The sequence below is a fragment of the Actinia tenebrosa genome, unplaced genomic scaffold (assembly GCF_029948245.1).
Source record: "Actinia tenebrosa isolate PJP-AT-01 unplaced genomic scaffold, QUT_ActTen_1.0 PGA_scaffold5__44_contigs__length_20552954, whole genome shotgun sequence".
Lineage (NCBI taxonomy): Eukaryota > Metazoa > Cnidaria > Anthozoa > Actiniaria > Actiniidae > Actinia > Actinia tenebrosa.
In genome coordinates this window covers 15,994,807-16,021,228 of record NW_028292582.1, presented here as the reverse complement: position 1 = coordinate 16,021,228, position 26,422 = coordinate 15,994,807, and the positions used below count along the sequence as shown (strand labels likewise).

General features: G+C 40.5%; 2 protein-coding genes across 2 annotated transcripts in view; one reads left to right on the top strand and one right to left on the bottom strand.

The window, feature by feature from the left end:
- Positions 1-4,093: 4,093 nt before the first annotated feature.
- Positions 4,094-9,536, bottom strand: LOC116299624 (voltage-gated hydrogen channel 1). The gene is made up of 8 exons (XM_031708302.2): positions 9,306-9,536; positions 7,533-7,666; positions 7,136-7,209; positions 6,948-7,001; positions 6,384-6,436; positions 6,168-6,244; positions 5,687-5,802; positions 4,094-4,891 (listed from the first exon to the last, which is right to left on the bottom strand). The coding sequence occupies exons 1-8, from the start codon at positions 9,428-9,430 to the stop codon at positions 4,862-4,864; spliced, it is 663 nt and encodes a 220-aa protein (XP_031564162.2). The 5' UTR covers positions 9,431-9,536; the 3' UTR covers positions 4,094-4,861.
- A 45-nt stretch (positions 9,537-9,581) lies between these two features.
- Positions 9,582-26,422, top strand: part of LOC116299621 (exocyst complex component 5) — a 29,359-nt gene continuing 12,518 nt past the window's right edge. Inside the window, exons 1-12 of the mRNA XM_031708299.2 lie at positions 9,582-9,739; positions 10,349-10,591; positions 11,705-11,902; positions 12,958-13,022; positions 13,832-13,860; positions 14,373-14,482; positions 14,584-14,772; positions 14,902-14,981; positions 15,490-15,600; positions 15,732-15,830; positions 16,032-16,179; positions 16,652-16,760. Coding sequence (XP_031564159.2) covers positions 9,716-9,739; positions 10,349-10,591; positions 11,705-11,902; positions 12,958-13,022; positions 13,832-13,860; positions 14,373-14,482; positions 14,584-14,772; positions 14,902-14,981; positions 15,490-15,600; positions 15,732-15,830; positions 16,032-16,179; positions 16,652-16,760 — 1,405 coding nt within the window. The 5' untranslated portion in view covers positions 9,582-9,715. The remainder of the gene's footprint in view (positions 9,740-10,348; positions 10,592-11,704; positions 11,903-12,957; positions 13,023-13,831; positions 13,861-14,372; positions 14,483-14,583; positions 14,773-14,901; positions 14,982-15,489; positions 15,601-15,731; positions 15,831-16,031; positions 16,180-16,651; positions 16,761-26,422) is intronic.

Sequence of the window (26,422 nt, the reverse complement as noted above, 5' to 3'; positions counted from 1 at the left end):
GAGAGTAGTAAGGACGAAATTCGTTCTCGCCCGAGTCCTACGCAAGTAAGAACCTTGACATAATATGGAAGAACATTTTCTGTAAGGAAAAAACTTTCTGCACGGAAATTTCGGTCATAGAAATAGGAAAAAGGAAGAACCAAAAGAGCTTTTACAAATGAATCCCCCATTTACTTTCTCTGATTCTCCTTAATCTAAATTGGGCTCCCTGTGCTCGAATTAAAACAAATTTATTCAAGGTTTCACATTTATCTAAATTTGGCTCCCTGTAGTTTTGCTAATGATCTTTATTTTAAAGTACAGTTTCGCATGTGGTTCGGTGTGCCGTCTAGTTTCCGGTTTTCGGTCATAAGGTTTATTGCAAACAAAAACATAAAGTTTTATACGTTAGTCTATCACGGAACTAGTTGCTGCAAGCGAGCGTAATATAAGCGAGTAGCGATTCTCATCTTGCAGGTGCGGTCCCCATGTGGAATCCATAATCAACCGTGCTGAACGAAGATCTTCCATCTTAGGACTTCGAAAAGGATGGTTTTGATTCGAGGTACGTGATTTGCGAAGCCTTGGTACTAGTGGTCTGCGGCGGTGGCTTTGTACCTTTGTATATATCTTCAGGTTTTTTGTGCGCGCGCCGTCCTCCTTGGCATCCCCGTTCTCGCGAGAAAGTAGTATCCCCCTCTGAATCCCAACCCAAAGGTTATAGAGGGCAGTTACGCAGGCTAGAAAACGTGAATGTCCTTGATCCCAAATACTGTTCAAACACAAACAAACGCCGAGAAAAACTGTGATCGTAGTGGTAGAGCCCCCAACGAGGTAAATCAGAATCACAGCCTGAATACTAAATGCAATTGCATTGCACGCTACTCGCAAAATTTCACTCTAAACCGCTAGTTCTATATTTCTATCCAAGAGCCCGTTCACACGTATTCGTTTTTGCATGAAGACGCTTTTTTTACGCAATTTCTTGGCGGATTGGCCTTCGTCCGACACGCATTCTGCAAATACGGTCAACAGCAATGATTATTCTAAGACCCCGTCCACACGTATCCGTTTTTGCATGAAAAAGCAACTTTTTATTGCTGATTGGTCTTCCGTGTATTCGGCGAATACGGTCATCGAAAGCGGAAGTTTTTGAAAACGCTGACGTCATAGTATTGGAACCAGTCTCAGACCGCGTCATATTTTTGATAAGCGCATGCTCTATAGCCTGGTTTTCACTTGAGTCGGAGTCGGAATCGGAGTAGGAATCGCAGTCATAAACCAGTTATGCAAGTCAAAACCGATTGTCATAAGCGGAATCGGAAGCAGAAGCCTCGATTTCATGTACATATATTTTTCATATCCGATTCAAGATGGCGGACCGAAAACCGGCTATGGCGCTACTCATGCATGGTTACCATCATTATGCGAAGAAGACGGCGTTTGAGGTAAAAAAAAACCCTAACGTTTCTGAGTTAGAGAAATTTTCAAAAATCGTCAGGAGAATATCCTTGGTTGTTCGCTTCGGCTTCCGGTTCTGCTTCCGCTTAGTCTGATTTTCACTTATCGTAAGGGCCAGAGTCTGGATCGGAATTGGAAGAAAATGGAAACCTTCAGATTCTTCCGATTCCGATTCTGACGCACTTACGACTCCGATCCCGACTCCGCTTTCTGGTTTTCACTTCCGCGTAAGGTGCTTATGACTGCGATTCAGACTCCGCTTCCGACGCTTAACCAGGCTCGAATTTTGCGTGCAAGCTTGGGCGGGTAAAAACCATATGAAAACAGTACATGTGGAAGGGGAAACGATTGACAACGGATTAAAAAGTTTTCGCTTTCCTGCAAAAAAGGGATACGTGTGGAAAAGGTCCAAGTGTAGCTGCTTGATTCTTTGTGTTGGAAGCCGAAGTTTTAACTAAGTTTGTTGACTGGTCTCCAAGTTCCAAGCCTGAATTCTAGTAACAATTATATTAATAAAGGCATAGACAGCCAGTCCCAAATCGAGTGCGCGCGCGAGCTAATCGTCCGATCTGCGCCGGCCACCCGTTCGGCTGTTCAGAATTTAATAGTCGTCCCTTCTATTTATCATAATGTACAAAGGAAGTACCGAATTCCTCCTCCCCCCCCCCCCCCCCCCAAAGCAACACATGAAAGCAACACATGAAACAAAAAGACATTGAGTCAGTCTCAATACTGTTTATAAGTTTGACAAATTAACTGAGTAATGTAGCGTCATCAATCGATTATGTTTAATTAGCAAGAGAACAACATCAAAAATAAAAACACTGAAAAATGGGAAATACATGCGGTGTGTTAACAAAGTCAAAGAGAACAAAGAGGAGTGGAAAACTAGACCAAGATCATACGTTGCTGACCTGGTGTTCGAATCCTGCGTTGAAGTCAACGAGACCGATAGAAAACAACAAGAAAAAGAGGAAGAAGAAAGCAAATAAATATAAATACATTGTACCCGAGACAATCACGACAAATAAGAAGCACGAGGGAAGTAAAGAAAAGAAGCGGAATGAATCCAAAACCTGCTCCGAATGGTTCTTTTCTTGTGTTTCAAGAGAAACAATCTCAACGCATTCTAGTTGTTATGGCAACCTCGAAAACGAGACAGACTTCTCAGCGTTCCCGTACAATACGAGATTCCGCCATTCTCTCGACTCTCAACAAAGTTTAAATGGTTGTTTCTCTAGAATCTCTAGCTCTTTTCCCGAATCTGCGTTTGAAAGTTCTAGCGAGTTCCCAGCTTCTTCTATATCGCGGACGTCAAATATTACATCTAGTGCAAGCACCTCGCTTGCTAGTATGGTTGCGCAGATTAATACTGAAGATAAAACAAAGTGTAATACCATCCTTGATGGACATTCCGAACAAGCTTCAAGAATTCACCACCCTATACAACCTCAAGAATCCAGCTTAACACTAGAAAGCCATAACAAAACTGGTTTCCATCAATGGGCTTTGTCCAATTTTAGCGCTTACAGATTTTCCGAGGAATGCAGTCCAATATTCCTTGCTTCAAGATCAGATAGCATCATAGAAACCGTGGTGCGGCGAGCGCGTCGATATAGATTGCTCATTCCAACATGGGTGTGATACATTCACCCCGACTTGGTAGATTGAGCACGAGGCATGGATAGATATTATAATACCTAGAGACAATAGACCCTTTTCGAGTTCCAAATTACCGCTGTGTTCCTTGATTACAGACTCATTTACTCAGGCTTAGCCTCGATTTTGTGTAGAATATTCACGTGTTCCAGTCAAGGTCCGTCGAATTTCAAAGTGTTTGTATTGTTGTAGTTGTGCATTCTTTCCTTTACCGTTGAACCGTTGGTATTTGTGAATATTAAAACACTGATGCGATGCTAAGCCTGAGTAAATGAGTCTGTAATTAAGAAACACAGCGGTAATTTGTAACTCGAAAAGGGTCTATTAGCTATAAGTAATTTAAAATCCAAAAAATCTAATGATACTACGTTGTATTGCTTTTCATTCAAAATACTATAATCTTATTTCAAAAATATTAAAGTGCTACTACGACGAAAATCGCTCAAACTTGGATTCAGCTGAAACTTCCTAAGAATACTCTTTAAAGGTCCAATAATCACTGTATGAAGTGTTTTCTCGATATTCAGGACGAAAGTATGATATTTTTACGATTATTTTTTGGAGTCTGTGACCTCATACACTCAACATCGAACATCGCTCCATACATTTCTTTGTAGTTTATGATCAAAATATCAGTAGTAAAGGGAGAAAGAAATACCCAAACTCCCCAAAATATAAATTATAGTCACAAGTAATGTGAAATAAGCACATTAGCCACCCTTTGGGCTTCATAGGAATAAAATAAATTAAGGATTTATATACAAAGAAATGTATGGAGCGATGTTCGATGTTGAGTGTATGACGTCACAGACTCCAAAAAATAATCGTAAAAATATCATACTTTCGTCCTGAATATCGAGAAAACACTTCATACAGTGATTATTGGACCTTTAAAGAGTATTTTTAGGAAGTTTCAGCTGAATCCAAGTTTGAGCGATTTTCGTCGTAGTAGCACTTTAAAGTCTAAATTAAAAATAAAAATTCGCATGCCGTAAAATTTATTATTTATTGTTGTAAAAATTAATTTTGTCTATGATGATATGGATAATTAATAGCGCAGCGAACTGATTCTAAAACATTGCATTCTGTTTAACCGCTACGAGGATTATACGAACCGATTTTAATATTTTTACTTAAAGTTACAATAATAACCCATGTAAACTAAGATCAACTGCGATCGGCTGTGAAAATTATTAGCTGAAAGTAAACTTGGAAGTTTGTTTGTCCGAATTTCGCCTTCGTCTTCGTTTTTATGACGTCACGACTGCGCTGCGCTATTATGATACTATACCAGCTGGGCTACCTTTGTTTCATGTATGTAGCAGAATCGCGTGGAGCAGTTAGTTAAAATTGAAATATAAATTTTCATAGAATAACCACTCAGTATGAAGCGTGATGCAAACTGGAATTTTTCCATTCTATAGTTAACTTGTTCTCAATAACATGGATACCTAAATCGTATAACAAAGCGCTAGCGTTTCCATGCCATTTTCGGAGGCTCTTGTCGGGTTATGTGATTCTTAATTATAATTACAGCGTCATTGACTTCTATCAAGATCTATCCGCAGCATTATCGGGTTGACCATCCCACACGTGTTATTGAGAACGAGAGTACATGACAGTAGTATGAGATCCTTTTGCTCAGGTCTGGATTTCTCAGTTGGCACTAGCTTCATCATGAAAAGTTCAAGATTTAGTCAATGGGGCTTCCCCAAACAGATTTTGGTGTCACAGCCTCCAAACCTATGAGTGATATTCAGTGCTATTGGCCTTTAAGTGCACTAATTTCTTTCTGTGGAGTAAAAAGAGCAGCATGAGAATTACGTTCAACTTAGATACCTAGATAAAAATTAATAAGATATGCTGATTTGCACGCCCAGTCGCTGTTTTAAAATCTTCAGCGTATGCGCGAAATGGATTTTATCTTCTTAATAACATGAGCTTGATTTCCTGACACAGAGGCTGTTTGTAAGGTGAAAAAACAGTAGCTAATAGTTCGTTATTGCCACTTTGTTTGGGCTAAACTAAATTCAATAAACATCGTTGTCGGGTGGTTGAAACGTTTTACTCATTGAAGCTGAGACCGAGGGGTATTCTGGGTAGTTGATATCCTGGTCATTTTGGAGAGTGTTTGCATACAGACATAGAGCAGTTTTCGTATGACTGTGAAAAGCTCAGTGCCGTGGGCGTGACGTGCCGTGACCGTAATACTTTCTAGAATTTTAATTGGCTGATTTTTTTCTCGCGCAATATGATTGGTCTAAAAGTGCAGTGATCTTGGCGTGACCGTGTCCGCGCCGTGTTTATGCCGTGGTATTTGATTGGATGGAGAGTAAATTCTCGTGCAATGTGATTTGTCTGGCGTATCCCTTGCTGTGTCACGACCGTGTTCGTGGCGTGAACTTTTCACAGTCATACGAAAACCGCACTATGCATGAAGAGTTACAAAATACTTTGTTCGGTAACTTGAATCTATGTTGAGAGCTGCAAAACTTCAATCTACATAATATGAGCCCTTTAACTGTTTACCCATCACACCCGTCGACCTTAGGTTCGATGATTTAATCTTCAGTGTACTAAGTGATACCTCAAGTTCTGCGTTTCTCGTTTTTATTTTAATAATCTCTTCTTTCAGTTCATCATTTTCAGCAGTCAGCTGTTCAATCTTCTTCTCTGCTTGAATCTTGACAGACATTACAATCCCTGCAAAGGAACAGTTAGTACGTGTTGTTGGTGCAAGCTCTTTATTTCATTCTAATTCTCCAGGGATAAGGTCAAAACATATACAATTGCCATCTCGATCAAGGGACCTGAATTAGAGGGAGTAGTGGTGGGGGAAACCGGTACCTAACTGCCAACCAGGTGAAACCCTGGATTTTGTACAGAAAAATATTTCCATTTTTGTATGCTTGCTAATCAAAGTCAGTATTTGCCTTTAGAAATGGCCACTAAGGGATCCCAGTATCGAGTATGTCTCTGAAGGGAAGGCGGTAAGTACTCGGGTGCCTATTACCTAAATCTTCAATAGCTGAGAATATAAGCAAATAATATAATCTAATTTTGCCTACCATTCACAATTCTCGTAACACGCCACAGACGAAGAATAACTAAAAGGCTTGCTCCTTCTGCAGCAGATTCAGATCCACTAAACGAGAATTCAAAACAGTATTAGTAAAAGAAGAGATACGATGTACCAGACTCTGATATTCCTCAATAGTTTGAAGCAGCGTGTTCGTTTAGGCAATCCGAATTCTTCAGCGATTTATTTGCTAGTTTAGTTTTACCTGAAGGCGATGTCCAGGGCGAATGATACAACAACTACGATACCATCAAAAACCTAGAATAGGAACGCGTAAAGAAACTTGTAAACTTAAACAGTCTTCCAAAATACATTTAATTAACAGGCAAGTGTTTTAGTATGTCGATGACAATATCTTTATTAGTACTCACTAGCTACAATGGTCTTCCCACTGAGAATTATTTCTGCATTGGGATATTGGCATTCCTTGAAAGTTATCTTTTTGGTTAGTTTCGACTGGGATCAATTCCAGGGCATGCCGTTATAATTTGAAGGTTTTGCTCTGGGCTCTCCCATTGCCGGTCTCCCTCCCTCCGTAATTAAAGTCTGTGCCATTCATTGTTCTAACTTCCAGTTTGTCGGATCGTTACGCAGCAGTCTTTCCGTCTGGAATGGAGCTTCAACTTGTTGTGGCTTTGCACGCGCGCGACACAACAACGAAAGCCAATCAAAAGTAGATATATTCCATAAATAAAAGGAAAGAACAAAGAAAAAAGGGTAAAAGCGTTGCAAGGTCTATATATTAGACACGGAATCCAGGCTATCTTACCTCCATTTTATGCCTCAAAAAGTCCAAGCCCATCGCGTACATTTTAAGGATCAGCTAAAAGAAATGAAAGGCGCGAAATCCTGCATTAGAGGCTGAACACTTCTATCTTTAGCTACATTTTGCCCCTTTTCTTTGACAAAATAAAAGCTTTAGCAAGTTTAATAGCTATTACTTCAGAAATAGCTTACCTCAATCAAGAAGATACTTAGAATTGCTATACTTATGTAATGAAGAATGTGGGGAGCTGGGTTGTCGTGATGAACTAAAACAAAAATACAGAACACACCTATATCAATATTGAATTTCTCTAGAAAACGAGTGCACTGATTATTTTTGCAAGTGATCTCGACAGAGTGGTGCGAGTGGTCGACGTGTTTCCCTTGCAGGAATTAGATTTGGCACCAAGAAATGTAGCCTTATTGGCTGGTTGGCTGCTTTACCCACTGAACGTGAAAAATCCCGAAAATTTTAGGGAGAGAGTCCTCAGTCCGGCAAGGAAATAGAGGCAGACAGAGGAAGGAGTCGACATTAGACACTAGGGCCTGCTGGCTGACAACTGTTTCTTATCATGCATTCCAAATATACCTTTAAGAATCTGAAGATCAACAATAAGCTCAGCAATAACAATTATACAGTCCAATACGACTAGTCCAACCACAGCATACTGGGCCTTTTGGCTGTGCAGCAACTCTCGAAGCTTTGCTCTGTTATCTTTCCACCTAAAGGGTAAAAAAAAATATGTCCCTTTATCAATAATTATCCATAAAATACCTATATTTCTCCTTTTTGAAAAACTGATATTTTCACATGTGAAAATAACATGTTATTTTATATATAGTTTATAAATAAAAACTTTTCATAATAATAAAAAGCTTGTTAAGTTGATTTTATGGATAAATATATAATAAAAAGAATATTACATGGGCGCTTGGAGATACGAAATTTATCTTCTCATGTTGAAAATCTCTCACTCGTTTGCTGCGCTCACTTGTGAGAGATCTTTTCAACACTCAAAGATAAATTTTGTATCTCCGCGCGCCCATGTAATATCCTCTATATACCAAATAGAGTGCACTCCATATATCCTTGAAACAAAACTAAAGATGTAATGTCTAGTTGCAGCTATTTTGATATCCCACAGGTAGCCCAAGCTAGGTTTTTGTGGTATCACAGTTCTCTTAGCTTCTCTCTTAACGGTGGAGGCAAAAAATGTGTAAAAACTAGCAGGGTGAAAGAGGTAATACTTTTCAAAAGTCAGCTAAGATTTCTTTACTTTATTTCTCTCTATAAGATTTCTTTATTTTATTTCAAATTTTGATGATTTTATTGACATTTTTAAGGATTGCTATGCATTATCTTATGATTCACCATTTTCCATACATTGGTTCACTGGTCAAACACAAAGCATTCAGTCAAGGTTGCAAGGTTCAATTTTGAATAATCCTTTGAAAGTACCTTGGCGCCTTGCTTGAGCGCTTTGTGTGTTGACCAGTGAACTGATGTATGGAAAATGGTGAATATGACACCGCAGAAACCTAGCTTCGGCTAGATTGAAAACAAAAGCAAATATACCTCTGAGCATCATCAAAGGTTCATTAGATATGATGATGCAGGTATGATAATATAAAGGGGGGCAGCTATTTTTTTTTGACAGATATAGAAGGAGTGGGGGCTTTAAAGTTGGGGATGGTAAGTAAAGGGAGGCCTGGTTATATTTTTTAACTACATATTGGGAAGGACCAAAATTGACACGTTTAAAAACTGGGGGCTCTGAAAATTTCATATTGTAAAATTTGACACCTTCATGGCCCCCTCATCATATTAAATGAATATTCCCTAAATAGCTAGTAATTCGTTGTTTCAAGGATATATGACATGCACTCTGATCCTTTCAATAAATTCTGATCCAATCTTAATCTCATCTTCGATTATAATAATTGCAGAGGAAGGGGTAGAATATCGTGACAAAGGAGCACCCCTCCCCTACCCCCCTCCCTAAAGGAGCATGAACAGTGTTTCTCAATAAGAATGCTACGTTTGTCAAAATAAACAAGACGAAAGAAAACATTCAATTCCACCATAAGTCAACTTTGAAAATCAAATCATTCGACTCTAGGGTAATGGATCTAAGTTGGACATATAATAAACTACTTTGGAGCTCACGAAAGGAGCACCTTAGAGTAGACTAAGATACTGTACTAAATGCCGTTCAAATCATAAAGCGCTTATAATATCCCGATCACAAATTCATATCTTTGCTAACATCAAATCTTTGTAATAACATAATGAATACGAATCAATAGAAATCACAAATCATGCTGTAACAAACAACACCAATTCCTTCTCCTCACCCCGTACCATGGCGTGGATGGTACGACTTCCAGATTCGAATCCCCAGCGCCTCCAGCTTCCATTTCTGCAGTATCAGTCGAGAGCTCGTCGAACGAAAGCCGTCCTACCAACTGCTGATCGTCAGGGTCCATGTCACAAGTCCCAACGAATCAAAAGTTATAATGGTAAAATATTGATCAGTCAACCAAAATGATGCGCCAAGACAGACTCCATGCGGGATGTTTGTTTTCAGTACGACATCAAGCAGGCGTTGCTTGCTTTATGATGATGGGCTCCCTGTGTTTTGATGTAAGGAAGCAAACATGGCGTATTCCTTGTCGGGCCTCGGGCGGTGAAAGTTCGTGATCAAAGCATCTCTTATTTGACCTGGATTAACTTGGAAAAAAAGGCTTTCTTGTTTAAAATTAGTGACGAAGATGGCAACACTTGAAGATTTCGAGGTACTTTTAAGTCATGTCTGATAATTAATGCTTAAAAAAGGGTTAAATCTCAGCATTGGGCCAAAGAAGACAGTTCAACCATACGAAGAAAATAATGCAAAATATATTGAATATAGAGCGGAGCATATATGTTGCGTTGAACTATAAGTATTTGCAAAGATTTTGCAGAAAAATAGGAAAATTTTATTGCACCTTTTTTGATTATCTCCAGTCAAAGATTTTTATTTCAGGGCCTCAAGATAAGAAATCATGGTTGTTAGTTTGAAGGTCTGGAAGTAAAATGAGATACAGTGTATGTTTGATCTTATTGATAGAAAATATGTCATCTCAATTCAAGAGCCCAAAGTTTATTAAAAAAATTTCTTATCATTTTCTTGAAATAACAGGCGTAAATGCATTTCTTGATTCAGTTTCCTTTGCTTTAAAATGATGAATCTCAGTTGTACTGAACCAGATTTACTAAATTCAAGAATTTATTCAAATTCATGTTTATAAGGTCTTTTATACAAATGTGAGAATGTTCTTAATATAAACTGAAGTATACGGCTTTCGCTAGCTTACATTTCATTTTGTTCTCTTGATGTAAAACAAACCTACTCTTTTGCGTAGGAAGCATTTGACAGCTATGAATATGTGGAACGTTTGGCAAGTACTGTAGATGGTGGTGGAAGCAAGGGAGGTGCAGAAGCCTTCAATCCAATCAACTTGTCACAGGTGTTTCAAAGAACCATACAAGAACTATGTGCTCTGGATGAAAAAATGCAAGGACGCATTAACAAGTTAGAAGAATTGTGCATCAAGGAGCAAGAAGAACACAAACAAAGAGCCATAGATTTGGAATCATCCTATAAGGTAGATTTAGAGAATGGCATGGGATACATAATTTTAGTTTGAGCATGATCTTGTGTTTTACTGGTACTAGAATACATTATAGTGAATGTATATTGAACATATAATGCTCATATAGACCCCTTGCAGCACGTCGGAATGTAACTCAATTTGGAGGACATTATCATAGGTTTTTGCTTTTTTCCCTCCAAATTTATCTGCTTTTGACGCCGCATGCAAGGGGTCTATTACCAATTGAAATCAGCAATCTTGTTTACAATGATATATGCTAATTAATTGTAATAGCCCAGGAAAGACCAGAATAGGTTGCAGATGGGATGCTGGTTTTCAATAATTCCCAAGAGAGTGAAATAACAAAAGACACGGCGGCCATGTTGGATGACATAACAAAAAAGACTACTGATGAATCTTTTGTTTTATTCATTCAACATGGTGGCTGGGAAAACCATTAATATTGGTGAAAATATTTTCAAAGGCTCTTGGTACAAAACATAAAAAATAAAACAAAGTATTGGTGAATCAACCTTGTTTAATGGTGATGAAACTAAGACAGTAGTTCAACTGATAAACTAGTGGTCAGCCCTTTAATGTCTCTAGTTGGGAAGGGATGGAGATGCCTATTAGCCTGGTAATCTGAGCCACGTGAAGGTTTAACTATTTGCAGATGTAATGACAAAATTTGCCAAAACGGCTGCACTGTGAATGTTGGCCAAGGCTTGAACTGCAGGAACGCAACTCCCACACAACAGATAGACGCTCAAACATGTTACCCAGGCAAATTTTTGTAGTCATTATACATGTGTAGGTATTGAATTTTCAAGTAGCCTGTCTGCAGCTCAATTGACTTTTGTTCTGGTAGCCTGTAAATAAACACAAGATTTCTTGTTGTAGACCCCCCCCCCCCCTTGCATAGTTGCATAATAATGGTCTCTGATTGGCTGATCTGTCAATTCACTCTTTGTAACTACATGTATTCTGATTTAACTAGGGTAAGACCTTGCATCAGAGTAGTCACTGTAAAATATTTACAGCTGGGCAGGGATGGGAAGACCCCAAGCTAAAGTATGAGCAGACATATTAAGTATGAGGTTGTTCTTATTTGATGTTTTTTTTTAGATTGCAGCTGGCTATTTTCAAGAGCTTGATGACCGCATTAACTATGTAGCCACAAAAGTCGTACATCTTGGTGATCAGCTTGAGGGAATCAATGCCCCACGATCAAGATCTCTTGAAGCTCAGGAACTCATGAAATATTTTGAAGAATTTGCAACCCAAGATAAGCTTACCTCTAAAGTCTTTACTGATGCTGATCAGGTAAACCCAGAAACTGTATGTCAGATTTAATCAATCAATTAAATAGACTTCATTGTTCTTGACCATCTTGGCCATAACAAGAAGGCTATCTTCAAGCAAAACTACTAAGTCTGTTTGGGGTTACACCTATATATACTTGCAAGAAGGTTGTCATACAAGAATAGGAACATTTGTTATTTAGTAAATTAGTGATTTAGTAAATTTACCGATTAGGAATAAATTATCACTGACGTCAGACTAACTACATACTAACATACATGTATCAGAAACGCCAGGCAGTGCTAGAATTTGTAGTTTTAGTTACATTAGTTTTCCCAGTCTAAAGGGAAATACTTTTAGCATTGTTATTATGTCAACCTATTCATTTTACTGCATGATAGCCACAATGTTACACGAGCAGAAACGTACAAAAACAAATACTGATCTTATTTTTTATTTATTCATTTTCGTTTTAACTTTGAAATAATTACATCTTCATCTGCATGCTGGTTACATCATGTCGTCCAAAATTATCTTTTTCTTACTGATGAATTCGAGTCTGACGTCAGTGATAATTTATTCCTAATTGGTAAATTTACTAAATCACTAATGTACTAAATTACAAATGTTCTATTCTAGTAATGACAACCTTCTTGCAAGTAGGTGTATGCATGACATTTTGTACACCCATTCACTTTGATTTTATTCTGAGAAATTAATGTTACATATTGTTTTCAAGAAAATGTTTTGCATTGAACACGATAATTTGAATAATTAATACCCAATTTGATATTGATAATAGTTGTATTTATGAAACTTAATGGGACGGTAACAAACCTTTTTCTGGGTGAAAGGGAGAGGGCTACTACCATTTTTTAAAAGTTTGCTGCAGATCCCCAGCCCCCCACCCCCCCCCCCACTAAATAAAAATGTACCTTCCCTAATAATGATGATGATAAAAGGAGATTTGAGGCTCACATTTCAATGAGTAACACTGTGCTAGGGGAGACATCTATACATTATGCATTATGAGTAAATTAATATTATTGATTAATTGGGAAATAACTTCTTATTAGATTCACGAGGCTGCTAACATCATACAAAAGTTATCAATCATTGCACAGGAATTGCCATCAGACAGGTATGGAATGCTTTGCAAACCAATTTTGGGGTGTATGATCAGATAGTTATATATAATGATATTTAGTATGCTTTATTTATTATTGTCTTTTTAATTTTAACACATTTTTAAAATGAAAGTTATATATTATTATTATTATTATTATTACTATTATTATTATTATTATTATTATGATTAAAGTATATTAGAATATGTTAATTTGTCAGGTTTTTTAGAATGAGAATAATAACAGAATGTTACTGGGTTGCAGATAAGTATAACCTTTTGCCAATCTGGCTCATATTGCCTCCAATAGATTGGGACTGCTGTAAATTAATTACAGCTTTCAATGCAAGATGTAAAGTTCTGTTTTTTTTTGTTTGTTTGTTTTTTTTGGCCTTTGTCCATTTTGAAAATATCTGAAGTATTAATTTTGTATTGCTGATTTACATGTACAAAAAAAAACAAAAACCAAAAAAAAATCAAAAACAACAAGGAAATGACATGATCTGAAAAATAGGAAAATGGGAAAACAGTGGATTAGATCTGCAGCATATTAAATTGTATTGATTCAGACTCCTTGGCTCTTTACCTACTGCACTACCTGTGCCATCTTGAAAGTTAAACATGACAGGGCATCAAAGTGAGAGCGGTGCAGTGACCTTGCAATGATAGAGACATGTACTGATGTTAAAAAAGGTCAATGACTATCATTGCAAGGTATAGTACCTTCTGTTAGTAAATGTTCTTGCTTCGATACGCAGACACAGCTACTGTAATCAACCTTGATATAATCCAAAACTTGCTTATTAATATCATCTTGAATCTAGGTTTGAAGATGTGAAAGATAGAATTCAAGGTATGTATTGCATACAGTGATAGTATTTAATATTACTGTATTTGTATGCTGTAATTAGGAGCACTAACATTACCTTTGTAGTTTCCTCCTAATGGTCAATCATGGACTCTTCATCTATTCCACTTTTTCTGGTGATCCTGCACCCAGTCTTAACAGCCACCTGGTTGACTCATTTGTTAAGGGTCTAAAAAGATATAACTAGCTAAAAACTAGTGTGACCTTGTTCATTTGTTAAGGGTCTGTTGGGCAAGAGGTCATGGTTCAAGCCTCTGCCAACACTCAGGGTCTATAATACTGAGGAGAAAATGCTGCCTTAATTACAACTGCAAATGGTTAGACCTTCACATGACTCAGATGACCACGTTAATGGTGGTCCTGTCCCTACTCAACTAGAGAAACAAGTTTTTCAATTGAATTACTGTCAAGTTTCATCCTCTATAAACAATGTTGATTGGTTTGTCTATTTATTTAGTGTTGAATACATGAGTCCTTCCTTAATGTCATTTACTCAGATCACTATAATAAAGTGGAGGCAAATCTTATCCGCCAGTTCAAGCATGCACACCATGAAGGCAATGTAGAGAAGATGAGAGCTTATGCAGAGACCCTATTGCCATTCAAGGTAGCATGTTTTCTTATATAATTCAACTTCTCTTTAGCAATTTTTGTACATCTTGACCATTTGGTGCTTATGTCAGGATATTTGACTTCATTGATTCTTAGGGATATTCTCAGTGCATTGATACCTTCATTGATCAATGTCAGAAGGGTCAGTTTCACTCTGCTGATGTCTTCCAAGCCGCTATTCCATTATGTGAGAATGTACACACTCTGATTAAAGATGTCTTTGGACACAATGCTGAAGCTGTGATGGGTAAACTAGTGCAAAATATCCACGAAGGGGTTTTCCAAGTAAGAAAATTATCTGCATTATTAATAACTATGATCATAATGTAACCTAAATCCTCGCATTAATTGAGTTTTACCAATAAAGTCTTTATCATAGTCAAGAGATGATTTGTGAAATTCTCTTTGTTGCAGAAACATGTGCAGTCTAAGTTGGTAAACTTTGGTTTTGACAAAGAGCAATCACTGAAAAACCTTTTCGCACTCTATGTCAAGTAAGACATTTATTTGTGATTTTATAGGCAATAGCATGACATGACGGTGATTTGTCATAAATATCCACACAGCAATGGAGTAAAGTTACATAAAGTAATCAATACATCAATAATACCCCTCCCCCTTAAAAAAGAAACTAAGAAAAAATCGAAGAAAGGAAGGAAGGAAGGAAGGAAGGAAGGAAGGAAGGAAGGAAGGAAGGAAGGACGGACACAAAAATTTCATTGTGCTTTTTACAAGTTTAGTGTAATAACTGTTTTAGGTTAGTAGCCGTCCGTGATAGTTTAGTGAAGGGGTGCAAGAGGGAATGGGGTCTGGTCTCTTCTTTTTTCAAAGCGATGCTGTATTATTTGTATTTTTCGTAGTTGGAAGTATCAAGAACATGTATTCCATGTTAAAAATACTTTACTATACTGTGTTTCTATCTAAGGTCTTAATTATTATGGTCAAGGATCTTTTAAAAGTGTGAAGTTATGTGTCTGACTTATAGCTATGGTTTTGTTGCAGGGCCAAGGATACTAGTAAGAAGATGTCAGAGTACAAGCTTGGTTCCGACTCAAATTTTATTGAAAGGCTGCGCAAGAACTTGTTTAGTGAATATCTGAGTAGATATATCAGGTATGATAATGTCACGTGATTACATGCCTGCCACTATGGCATAACTCAATCGGTGTGCACGTTTGAGGTAAGTAAGTGTAAGGTAATGATAATGATTAGAATGATTGAAGTGTGTGTTCTTCGTTTAACAGCACAGAGATTGACCACCTGAAAGAAAAATCTACCTTGATCTTAGACAGATACTATAATTCAATAACCCATCAGAAGAAGGAAAGACCGACTGCAACAGGGTATGTTAGTACAGTTGAACCCCTACCACTGTCAGTTGAGCTTGTTAGGGATCTCACATTTTCCTAAAGCAACCCAGTTTCTTTTTCTAACTCTTGCTTTGGTAGTATGTATCTCTATTTTCAAAACATGAAATAGCTAAACAATCAAATAATGGGATGGAATTATAGCATTAAAATAACATTTGACTGGCCCTTGTTTAGCCTTCTCTTGACTCAAGAGCTCCACAGGCGCATGCCCGTTCGATTGCAAGGTACACCTACAGAAGTAAGTAAAGAGACGTACCTTTCACAAGATGTAGCTGTCAGCCTTTTACAAGAAAACAAGACTGCACTGAAAAGATGTGAACTGGTAAGAACCTTCGACATCATTTGTAACACATATTTGAGGAGGTTGTCGCAAGACCGAAGGGAATTTTGGGCATACCACTATAAGTTAACAAGAAAAATGAAGTGTTTAAGTTGGCAGAGTTGGCAGATATTCTTGGATCTTTGAATGACCTACATGTATTACGCCTTAGCAAGCTATGACCATTTTTTCGAAATAGATGTACATCAGTTTAGTTTAGCTTAGTTTTGTAATGAATTTTTTTCTAATTTTTTTTGAACATTATAGGTTTTAGATATACATACTTTCAGAGCATTTATTTTACTAGCTTTAGTCATAGATTTAATCATCTTTCACTTTCTTTCTTCATTCTTGCTAGTCTGTTTTCAGTTTGTCTGGTGATGACATTAATGACTACCTTGTGTGCTATCAGAATAACCCACAAAAATTGTATCTATAGAATCATATTGAATTCAATGTTTTTTATTGCCTTTAGTTATCTAATCCATCAGACCTGGCTTCGAATGCTTATGCTATCTACCAGAAGCTCTTGGATAATCTTTGTATTGATCATATCGACTATGCACTTGACCTGGCTTTACAAGGTAAGGAATAAGGTGCAGTCTATAAAACTGACACCAATGAGGTTCAGTACAAGCAGCAGTAAGGGGGACTCGCGATCACCATTCGGAATCGCCCGCGAATTACCCGTGTTTACGCACTAGCGTCCCCCGCGGGAATTACCCGTGTTCTGTTATATGTTGCGCGAATGTTAAGATATTTGTCTTATATATGCATGAATGTAAAAAGTTCACCAATGACTTCTGTATAATTTGCCTAAGATCCAAAGTTAACATACCTAAGCCCAAGGGTTTCTGGTGTTGTGGTAAGAAAATGCAAATAGAAGACGACACGTCAGCACAGTGTTACGAGTGTGGTAAAAATATTCGTAATGCCGTACCAAGTGCTACCAGAGAGCAGTATTACGCCAATGGAGGTCGTAAGAAAACGCCATATAAGAGAATAAAATACTTCAGGGACTGGATGAGTCATATCCAAGGTTTACATCCGATATATTTAAGCGACGAAGTAAAGAAGAAAATCATAGACCATTTAGAAGAGCCAACCCCACAAAGTCTACGGAAAACGTTGAAAAAATTAAAGCTAGGGAAATATTACAAAGCTATTCCCTATCTTTTGTCTGAAATTACCGGTAAGTCTATTCCTGAGGTTTCTGATATGACAAAAGCCGAGTGGATGTTTTGTCGGCTGAATAAGGATATTCCTTATTATCCTGACGTAATTTACGAAATATTTTACAAAATAGACCCCAACCACCCCCTGTTAGGATGGATTCCGAGAAAATAAAAATGCAAAACTGGCGTTTATTTTGCCAGAAACCCCACTGGGGAATGCATCGCGCAGAACACCAAGCTATCCCCAGTGGGGTTTTTTTGCATTTTGGGCTTACGGGGCTTATTTCATCCCGCGCCAGAGGCCCTCTAGTACATACACATATATCTTTCTTACGACCCACCAGAGGGTGAACTCCGGACAGCGTCCCGAGACACCCCCTGACTTTTCCAATCGCGAAACCCCCATCGCGGGGTTGAATCGCACTTTCTACCCCTCCCCCCACGGTTGCTGTGAGTGGGGGAGGCTTTTTTTTCACTCACAGCAACCGGTCCAAATGCATCTACAGCGAGGCTCGAACTCGGGACTTTAGGCCTCCCCAGCCCCAAAGTCCACGATCACAAGCGAACGCCAGACACATCTGGACGCTTATGTATGTGAAAATTATTATATTTAATCTGCATATTTTCTAGACTGACGTTCGATATGTAAATAGAATCCCGTCACGCTCTTTTCGAAGCAGATGTTTACTGAGCAAGCTTTCTTTGAAGCTCTTCTTTTGCCTCCTGGTAGATCTTTTTGCGAGATTCCTCGGAAAGATCTTTTACGACTGTTTTTTTATTCCTTATGTCCGACTTTAATTTCTCGTATTTGTCTTCTTCGGCCAGAATAAGCGAGAATTCTACGTCGTCTATCTTTCTGTCACGCAAAGCCTTTGAGACAAGATCGGTAATTGTATTTACTTTAGCCCTTGACAGAGCTATTGTCGTGTCATGCTTGGATATTTTGCTTGACAACTGTTTCATAATACCCGTAGCAACAGCAGAAATAATACCACAAGCTGCCCCAACGCCGGCCAAAGGAACTCCAACAATTATTCCCGGCCCAGTAAGCGAAGTAGCAACGCCGGAGCCCGTTAACACGACAGATATGGATCCTGAAGTTATCGCAATCTTATGTAGCGTACTCCGGGCTCTGACGTACTTTTTTCGGACTTTTTCGTAGTGTTTTGCCTGCCCTTCCAAGTAAGCCAAGATTAAGTTCGCTTTATTCAGACGAAAGTTTTCGGCGTTTAGTTCGTTAGGTGTAGTATAGGGAACATCTGGGTACAACTTAGGTGCTGATGGTATAACATCCATTATATATACTAATGTACGACGCTTTTGGGAATGATATTGAGGAGCAGCCACATCACGACAACCGGGATTACTGGAACTGGAGGGCCTTTAGGAAGATGTTTCCGCATGCAGACCCTAGTAAGTTCGAAAGAAGACCCGATGGGATTTACTATAACGGCTCTAGGATGTACAGCAATGAGGATTTGAAACCTACGCTGGTCGATCAGATAGACAATCAACTGAAGAATTCTGGTTATATCGAACATAAGCCCTTGCATGTCGAACCTAAACCTAGTTGGTCAAAGGAATTATTGCTGGGTACCAGTACTTATCCGATACCCGCAGTTTCATTTGATAAACACCCAAGCTTGGACCTAACGCTGAACATGCGGATCTCTAACAACCATTCCTTTCCGTTAAAGGTGCGAGATATCTTCAAAAACGTTCCCATTGTTCATACCACCGCTAAGGAATCTCATGAATGGTTAAGTGGTCCTAACATGCGTTATTGGCCGCAGCAACTAAACTTTGCGGTTTGGTGTGCCACCAGCGGCTGCGGTGTAAGTGCGAAGTTGATGAAGAATTCGATATTTATGTTTCACTTCCACTTTACCGTCCGAAGAATACTGCATGAGATGGGTGTTATTGCGCTGCCGGGAGATGCCGCGTTTTATCCAAGAGATAACAAATACAGCGTGCCGGCTTATGATAGACTTTGTAAGGAGTTTGGTGTCGTAGGGAAGGATTTCCGATGCACTACGGGCGCTAACAATGGTTTGGGACATATTTGGGCTTATTGGGGGATTGGTGGGCACGAGCTAAGCAACAGGGAAGTTCATGCATTGCAGTTGCGATGGAACACCGGGTATCATAAGGAAACTCACGACAGTAGCACCTTCTTTGAACCAAATGCTAAGACCACTAAGGAAGTTAGAGACGGGCCTCTGTTTAAAGACGAGGGTGGTAAGTATGCCGGGGCTAATCCATTGATTATTAAGATTACCAACGACGAGCAAGCAAAGCAATATTTTAATTTCATACCCCCAGAAGGTAAAGGACTAACTAAGGCCGGCCTTGCCCGTTTGAACCGCAGCATAGAAGCTTACGTGTATTCTATCCTTGGAGCTCAGGTAAACACCCGATCTAGCATAGTGGGGAATACCGGCGCCGCAGAAGAGACGCGAGCCGAAGCCTTGATCTTATTCGAAAGTTCAATTTTGGAGGGTGACATTAGCAAGGGCGTACAGCGTTACCAACTAGCTATACAAAATTCTAAGGCGAGGTTGGACTACGCAGTAGCCCCGGGTTGTTGGTTAATGCCCAGTAATTTATCTATAAATACTGGCTCTGTAGTAGGATACAACAACAAACTTCAACGAGCTACTAAGGATATGAAGTTTGGGGCGAATGACGTGAACTCTGACACTCTTAGGAACATTCCTCACTTCGTGGAGAAGCCAAAAAAGGTACACGAAACGAAGCTACCCGTAGTTAAGGAACCATCAAAGAAGGTCCTGCCTACGATACCTGAGGAATATGACCATAACTTACTAAAAGCCGGTCTAATAGTCGCAAGCATTGGTTTGAGCTATTATATATGGCGATGAACAACCCCTACGTAGCTGGAGTAGATTGTGTCTATACGACTTACACAGGTGAGAAAAAATATACCCAAGCAGCTTGGGTCGATGTCACTGGGATGTCTGTGGATTTGAACTACTCGGGAAAGAAGTTAATCCTTTGTAGTATTTGCATTGGCGCGAGCAGCCACGCCAACGTGGGCTTCAGGTTTTTGGATGCGAACGGTATACTGCAACCCATACGCGCGAAGACGAACAACAGGGAGCCTGCGCATTTCTCCGTAGAGCCCAACCCAGCCAGTAATGAGAACCTATCGGTTTGGACTTTCCACATGGTCGCCGATTGCCATGGGAAGGTAAAGCTGCAGATACGCGTAGATGATACGGGGAAGGTCACGGTAAATAGCATAGAAAATCAGAGGGATCAGCCTTATAATCACGCAACCATTAGCACTCTTACGGTGGTGAGCCTTTAAATATATGAATCCGCACACGAAAGAGGACTGGTTTTTTCATTACCTGGGGGAGAAGGGCTACGTAAACGACGAATGGTATGACACCGGATTCTGGGTGAAGGTTGGGGGCCTGGGATTGATCATGTGTACCATTAGCATTTCGACAGAGTATTCGGGCAATGTCGGGTTTAGGCTCGTCGATGAGGCCAACCATCCGCTATTGCCTTACAGGTCAAAAGATAATGCTAGACATTCAACCCATTTTTCATGTGAACCCAATCCACCTACCCAAGAAGACCTAACGCCCGTGACTTTTCATATGATAGCTAATTGTCAATATGCAAAGCTTCAAGCTCGCCCCAGCGATGCCACTAATTCTGGAGCCAACCCCAGCAACTTCCGAATAAATGTTGTGGAAGATCCTCCGGTGGATGCTACTTGGAATCATAAGACCATTAGCACCATGAGTGTGCTGCCGCTAGTTCCGCATTATCAAGGCGGCGCGAATACTATCTTTACTTATCCCCAGTCGAGAACACCTCGGGCACCCGACAAGGATAAGCCCCCAGTAACGTACCCAGATAAGATTAACCCTTCATCTTCTTCAGGAATACCACGCCGATAGCGACGACTAATATCCAAATGTTATTCCCCACAAACTTTAGCAGTTCTCCGCCGGCCCTAAGTGCCAAGGAAACAACCGAACCCAGCAGCCCAGGAAGACCGGCTGCCATCTTTTTTCCCAAGTCCGTCAGCCCATTGCCTAATTTCTTTACGCCCGCGCCCGTAGCCTTAAGCGTGGACAAGATCACGCCTACTACGGTACTAATAGCGACCGCAAATGCCAGCGGAATACCATACTTCACCAGAGCTCTTTTTATTTTTTCCTTGGTGGTAAGCCCCAGCTCTTTTTCCAGGTTGTCCTTTTGCGCCTGTAATTCCGCGACTCTTTCCTGAAGGGCTTCTACTTCCCTTTGAGCTGCTTCCTTTTCCTCTTCGGTACGAGTTTGGTCCTCGATTACTTCTTGCTGCCGCTCTATTTGCCCCTCCAGGTCTTCGATGGCCTGATCTCTTTGCCGGATTTGTTCCTCCTTAGTATTGATTTCAGCCATTAACCGTCGCCGTTCCACTAAAGAGCCGACTATGGTGGTTTGTAGGTTATCGGTATCGTCTTTAATTAGATCCAACTCCTGCAGGGCGAGGTTAAGAGCCCTTTGAGTTTGATTTCTTTCACGTCGAATTTGGGTTCTTTGGTCTACCAGCTCGCTTATTTCTTGATTTTTAAATTCGACCTCCCTTCTATGTGCGTCGGCAAGCCGCTGGTTTTGCTTCATGTATTCCTCCTCCCTTTCTTCCAACGTTTCCCGCAGTGCTTCCACTGAGGCGCCAGAGCTTTGGGCTTCTCCTAAGTCCTCCCGTGCTTTGTCTAATTCGCGCAGGGCCTGATCCACCTGATTTCCTATTTCTTTTATTCTTTCATCTTGATGGGCGGACTTCTTTTCAGCATCGGCAAGTAGCTGACCTTGCTTTGCATATTCTACATCTTTTTCTCTTAACTCCCTTTGCAGATCCGCGGCACGTTTTTCCGCGTTGGTCCTTTCGGTTAAGTTGTGCAGCCTTTCTAACAGGCTTCTAGTAGCACGCTGAAAGCCTCTTAATCTCAAGACGTCACCCCTAACGTTGCCCTCCTCATCAAAGAGGTTTTGCGGTTTTGTCCAGCGGTCTTTGTCGGGAAATCTTAAGTCTTGGACGCTTATGAGGACTTTGTTTCCCTTTTCCGTGAGCTTTACGTCGTCAGCATCAAAGTTGTCGTAGCGCAGCTCTAGCTCCCGCGCTGCCCACTCTACGGTTTCCCGCGCGGCTGCTTCCGGCTCGCCCATGTTTTGAAGCTCTATGTGCTCACGCGGAAACGTGTACTTGCGTGCTTTGGGATGTCTTAGGGCCTTTGCAATCCTATCCCTTAGGGAATCGTCGACTTGTTGGGTGGGAAGCAGCGGTTCTTCATCACCGTCGTTAATGTCAGCCTGACCTTCCTCAGTGGTGGGATCGAAGTCGGGGTCTGTTCCTTCTACTTCCATTATATATGATAAGCTCAAAGTTAAATCCCAACGTATTACCTAAGCAGGTTGGCGGACTGAAAGCAGAACGCACCTTTCACCGGGTCACCTTTACCCCCAGCAGCGCTAAGCCAGGGGAAATCCTGTACGTAGGCGTGCCCCGCCTAACGGATAACCTAGTCTTAGTTCCTGGCACCTTGGCTTTGAGGTTTGACCTAGCGGTGCAGTCAAGCCCCACAGATGAAAGGATTATCGTTAACAACGTGGGTCGCAACATCGTTTCTAAGATGAGAATCAAGTTTGCTGGGGAATCCTTGCTGGACTTAAATAGGTACGATCTGTATACCACCTATAAGGATCTATGGTTAACAGCATTTGACCGCGCGCAAAGGATAGAACAAGGAATTGGTAGTGTCATTCTACGTAAGGTCCGCACACCTACGAAAACGCAACCTACTGACGGCAGCGGAGAAACCACAGTGGCAGACGCAAAGCGAATAAAGACCGCCTATGGTAGCAAGTATGTCATACCGCTGGACTTTGAAGTAATCACGAATCACGGTGTGTATTACCCAAGACAGTTATCCGAGCTACAGTTTGAAGTAACTTTAGCAGATGCTAATAACATCATTGGTGGGCTAAGCACTGCACTTACCACAACAACCCCATACTCTATTACCAACTTAGAGCTACAGTACGAAACGGTGTACAGCGAAGAGCTGGCCCGTAGCGCTGGCATGGAATATAGCGCCGGAAAGGCATTCTTATACGACCACGTAGTAATGTATAAGACGTTTAGCTTCTTGGATAAGACGGATGAGGTTATCAACCAAAGCATTAACCTCCCCCGAAGAAGTCTTACGGGGTTGATGTTGGTGTTTGCTAAGCCCTACGAGGCCGGTAAGCGTGACTCCGAAGACTTTCACAACCCCAACATTACTAACGTAGGGGTCAACATAAACGGCGTTCCAAACAAGGTCTACTCCCAGGGGATAAAGCCCGCAGACGTGTACAGAGAGGCCATGCGCAAGTTTGGCGACCAAATTAGCCCCGAGGAATTCTTTAAGGATAAGTATGCGCTGTGGATTGACATGCGCACCATTAACGACGAAGACCTACATGGTCAGGGTTTACGTCTAGTAAATACGCAGGATGGCATAACATTGGAGATCAAACGCACCAAGAATGCCTCCGCGGGCGACGGTGATAAAATAAACTGCTACGTCTTCGTCGTGTCTGACGCGCAACTGAGCGTAGAAATGAATCAGCTAAAGAGCGTTGCCTATTGATCCACTCGCTCATCCTTTTGATAAAAAAATATCGTTGGTATATAATGCTTCGCGTATTCGAAAACAACGAAACCAAACTGCAATGCATAGTGCGAGGCGATAAACTATACTTCAAAGCAAAGGAAGTGGCGCTGGCGTTGGGTTACGAACGCCCAAAAGATGCAATTAAGGTGCATGTTCGTGAAAAGTATAAGGTAAAGCTTAGCGAACTTAGAGTGGAGGTGAATCGCCTCCCCTCGTATTCACAGCCTAATTCCCTGTACGTAACCGAATCTGGGTTGTATCAACTAATATTTAGCTCTAAGATGCCAACGGCAGAGACATTCCAGGATTGGGTCCTCGAGGACGTTCTTCCCGCATTGAGAAAGACAGGTAAGTATGAAATAGAAAGGCGGTTCGATAGTCCTAACAAGTTAGTCTTCAAAATGGAAAATGAGTTTGACCTGCATAAGAAAGTCGTGCACTACATACGCCGCTTCTACCCACAGATGCTCATAGCGCCCGACTTAGGGGAATTGCAGGATTCTGACAGCAAACGCATAAAATGCTGGCAGAAGGGTTATCAAAGGGGTCAACCCGACCTCTTAATACTGAACGCGCATTTAAGGTATGAAGGGCTTTGTATCGAATTAAAGACGCCGAAAGGAAATGGCATACTCTCCGCAGACCAACGCAAGATAATTTCGCAGTATGACGCGAATGGTTACCTGACCATGGTTAGCAACGATTATGACGTCATCTGTCGTGCCCTTAGCAACTACGCGGAAGGCATCCGTATTCCCTGTCGGTGGTGCTGCAAACGCTTCAAGACTACGGAGACAAGGACAACGCATTTAAGAATATTTCATAGATATAATGATCGTCAACCAAATACACTGGCGTGACCTGATTTGCGGTAAAGCATACGAAATAAAAAATTACGTCGTCTTCGAAGACATCGACCGTTTACGGTTAGTCCTCAAAGACTTAGAAGGTAAGGAATATTCCCTTTGGGCGCCGGATTGCGTGCGGTACGTAATTCAGGGCGAGGAATTCACCCACTTACGCAGCTATGGTAAGGTAAATGGCCGATGGAAGTTTGACATTGAAAGAAGAGTCACTCCATCTCCTCTTTGTAGTTAAGCGCGTCTGCTAAAGTCCGCTGCGCTTTAGGATCCGCGGAGCACCAATGCCCCACAAAGGATCCTTCGGAGAATACCCTGTCGCAATGAAGGCAGGTGTATTTTTTACGCGGTTTGGGTATCGGTGGCTTACGAGGGGTAATGCAGTCGGCAGGTAGTTCGCAAGTAATACAGTCCATATATTGAAAGGGTGATTAGGGCGCCCCCAAAGAATGCCGTGAAGTAGGCTACCATATACTTAGGGGACTCTGCAAGGCCCCTTTAAAGGGGTCTTTATTTTTATTTATTATTATTCATTATCCTTAATAATAATAAATAAAAATAAGGATGGGATTTGAGACTCTTTGCGCAAACCCTACCTTACTATTAAAGGCCCCAAGAAATGCTATTTCAAAAGTGTCTCAGAATGTTAACAATAAGGTTAAATCTTTGTTAAGACACCCCGGAAACTATTTCAAAAGTGTCTCAGAATGTTAACAATAAGGTTAAATCTTTGTTAAGACACCCCGGAAACTATTTCAAAAGTGTCTCAGAATGTTGACGTTTAGGTTAAATCTTTGTTAAGACACCCCGGAAACTATTTCAAAAGTGTCTTAGAATGTTGACGTTTAGGTTAAATCTTTGTTAAGACAGTTGAAGATATGTTCCTCTTCTCTAACACAACCACAACGATCGCACTCCTGCCTCCAATACTCCCTTTTAGTCCACGGAACGCCTTGGGCGCGTTCAAAAGAGGGGAAAGTACGGACTATCTTCTTATGGTAATCTATGCGATTCCTTAAGTAATCCTCTTTATGCGGGCAGCGACACATCAAATCCGCACATTGGTAGCAATCCACGCCTTCCAAGTCGTAAGCGCGGGAGAGAAACCTATAATTCACTTCATGTGTTTTCCGGTGCGTCTGTAAACGTTGACGACTACTAAGTATCTTATTACAGAAACTACACTGTCTGGTTCGATTACAGACGCCCCTTTTCAGATGCTGCTGCATTTCGAAGGGGTTGGGGAATTCCTTATTACAGTCCTTACGAAGCCCACAAATGCGTTTATCCTGATGTTGTTGCATCTTTTGAACGGTGCTGAATTCCTTACCGCAATCCTTACAAGCGCGGCTAAGGGGTTTCTTTGTACAAACGCCGCGACGAACGTGGTATTGAAGTCTTTGTTTGGTGCTGAACACCTTCTTACACAACAAGCAGTCCATATATACTTAACAATATCTTAGCCTCCATTTAACATCCTTAACAAAGATTTAACCTAAACGTCAACATTCTAAGACACTTTTTAAATAGT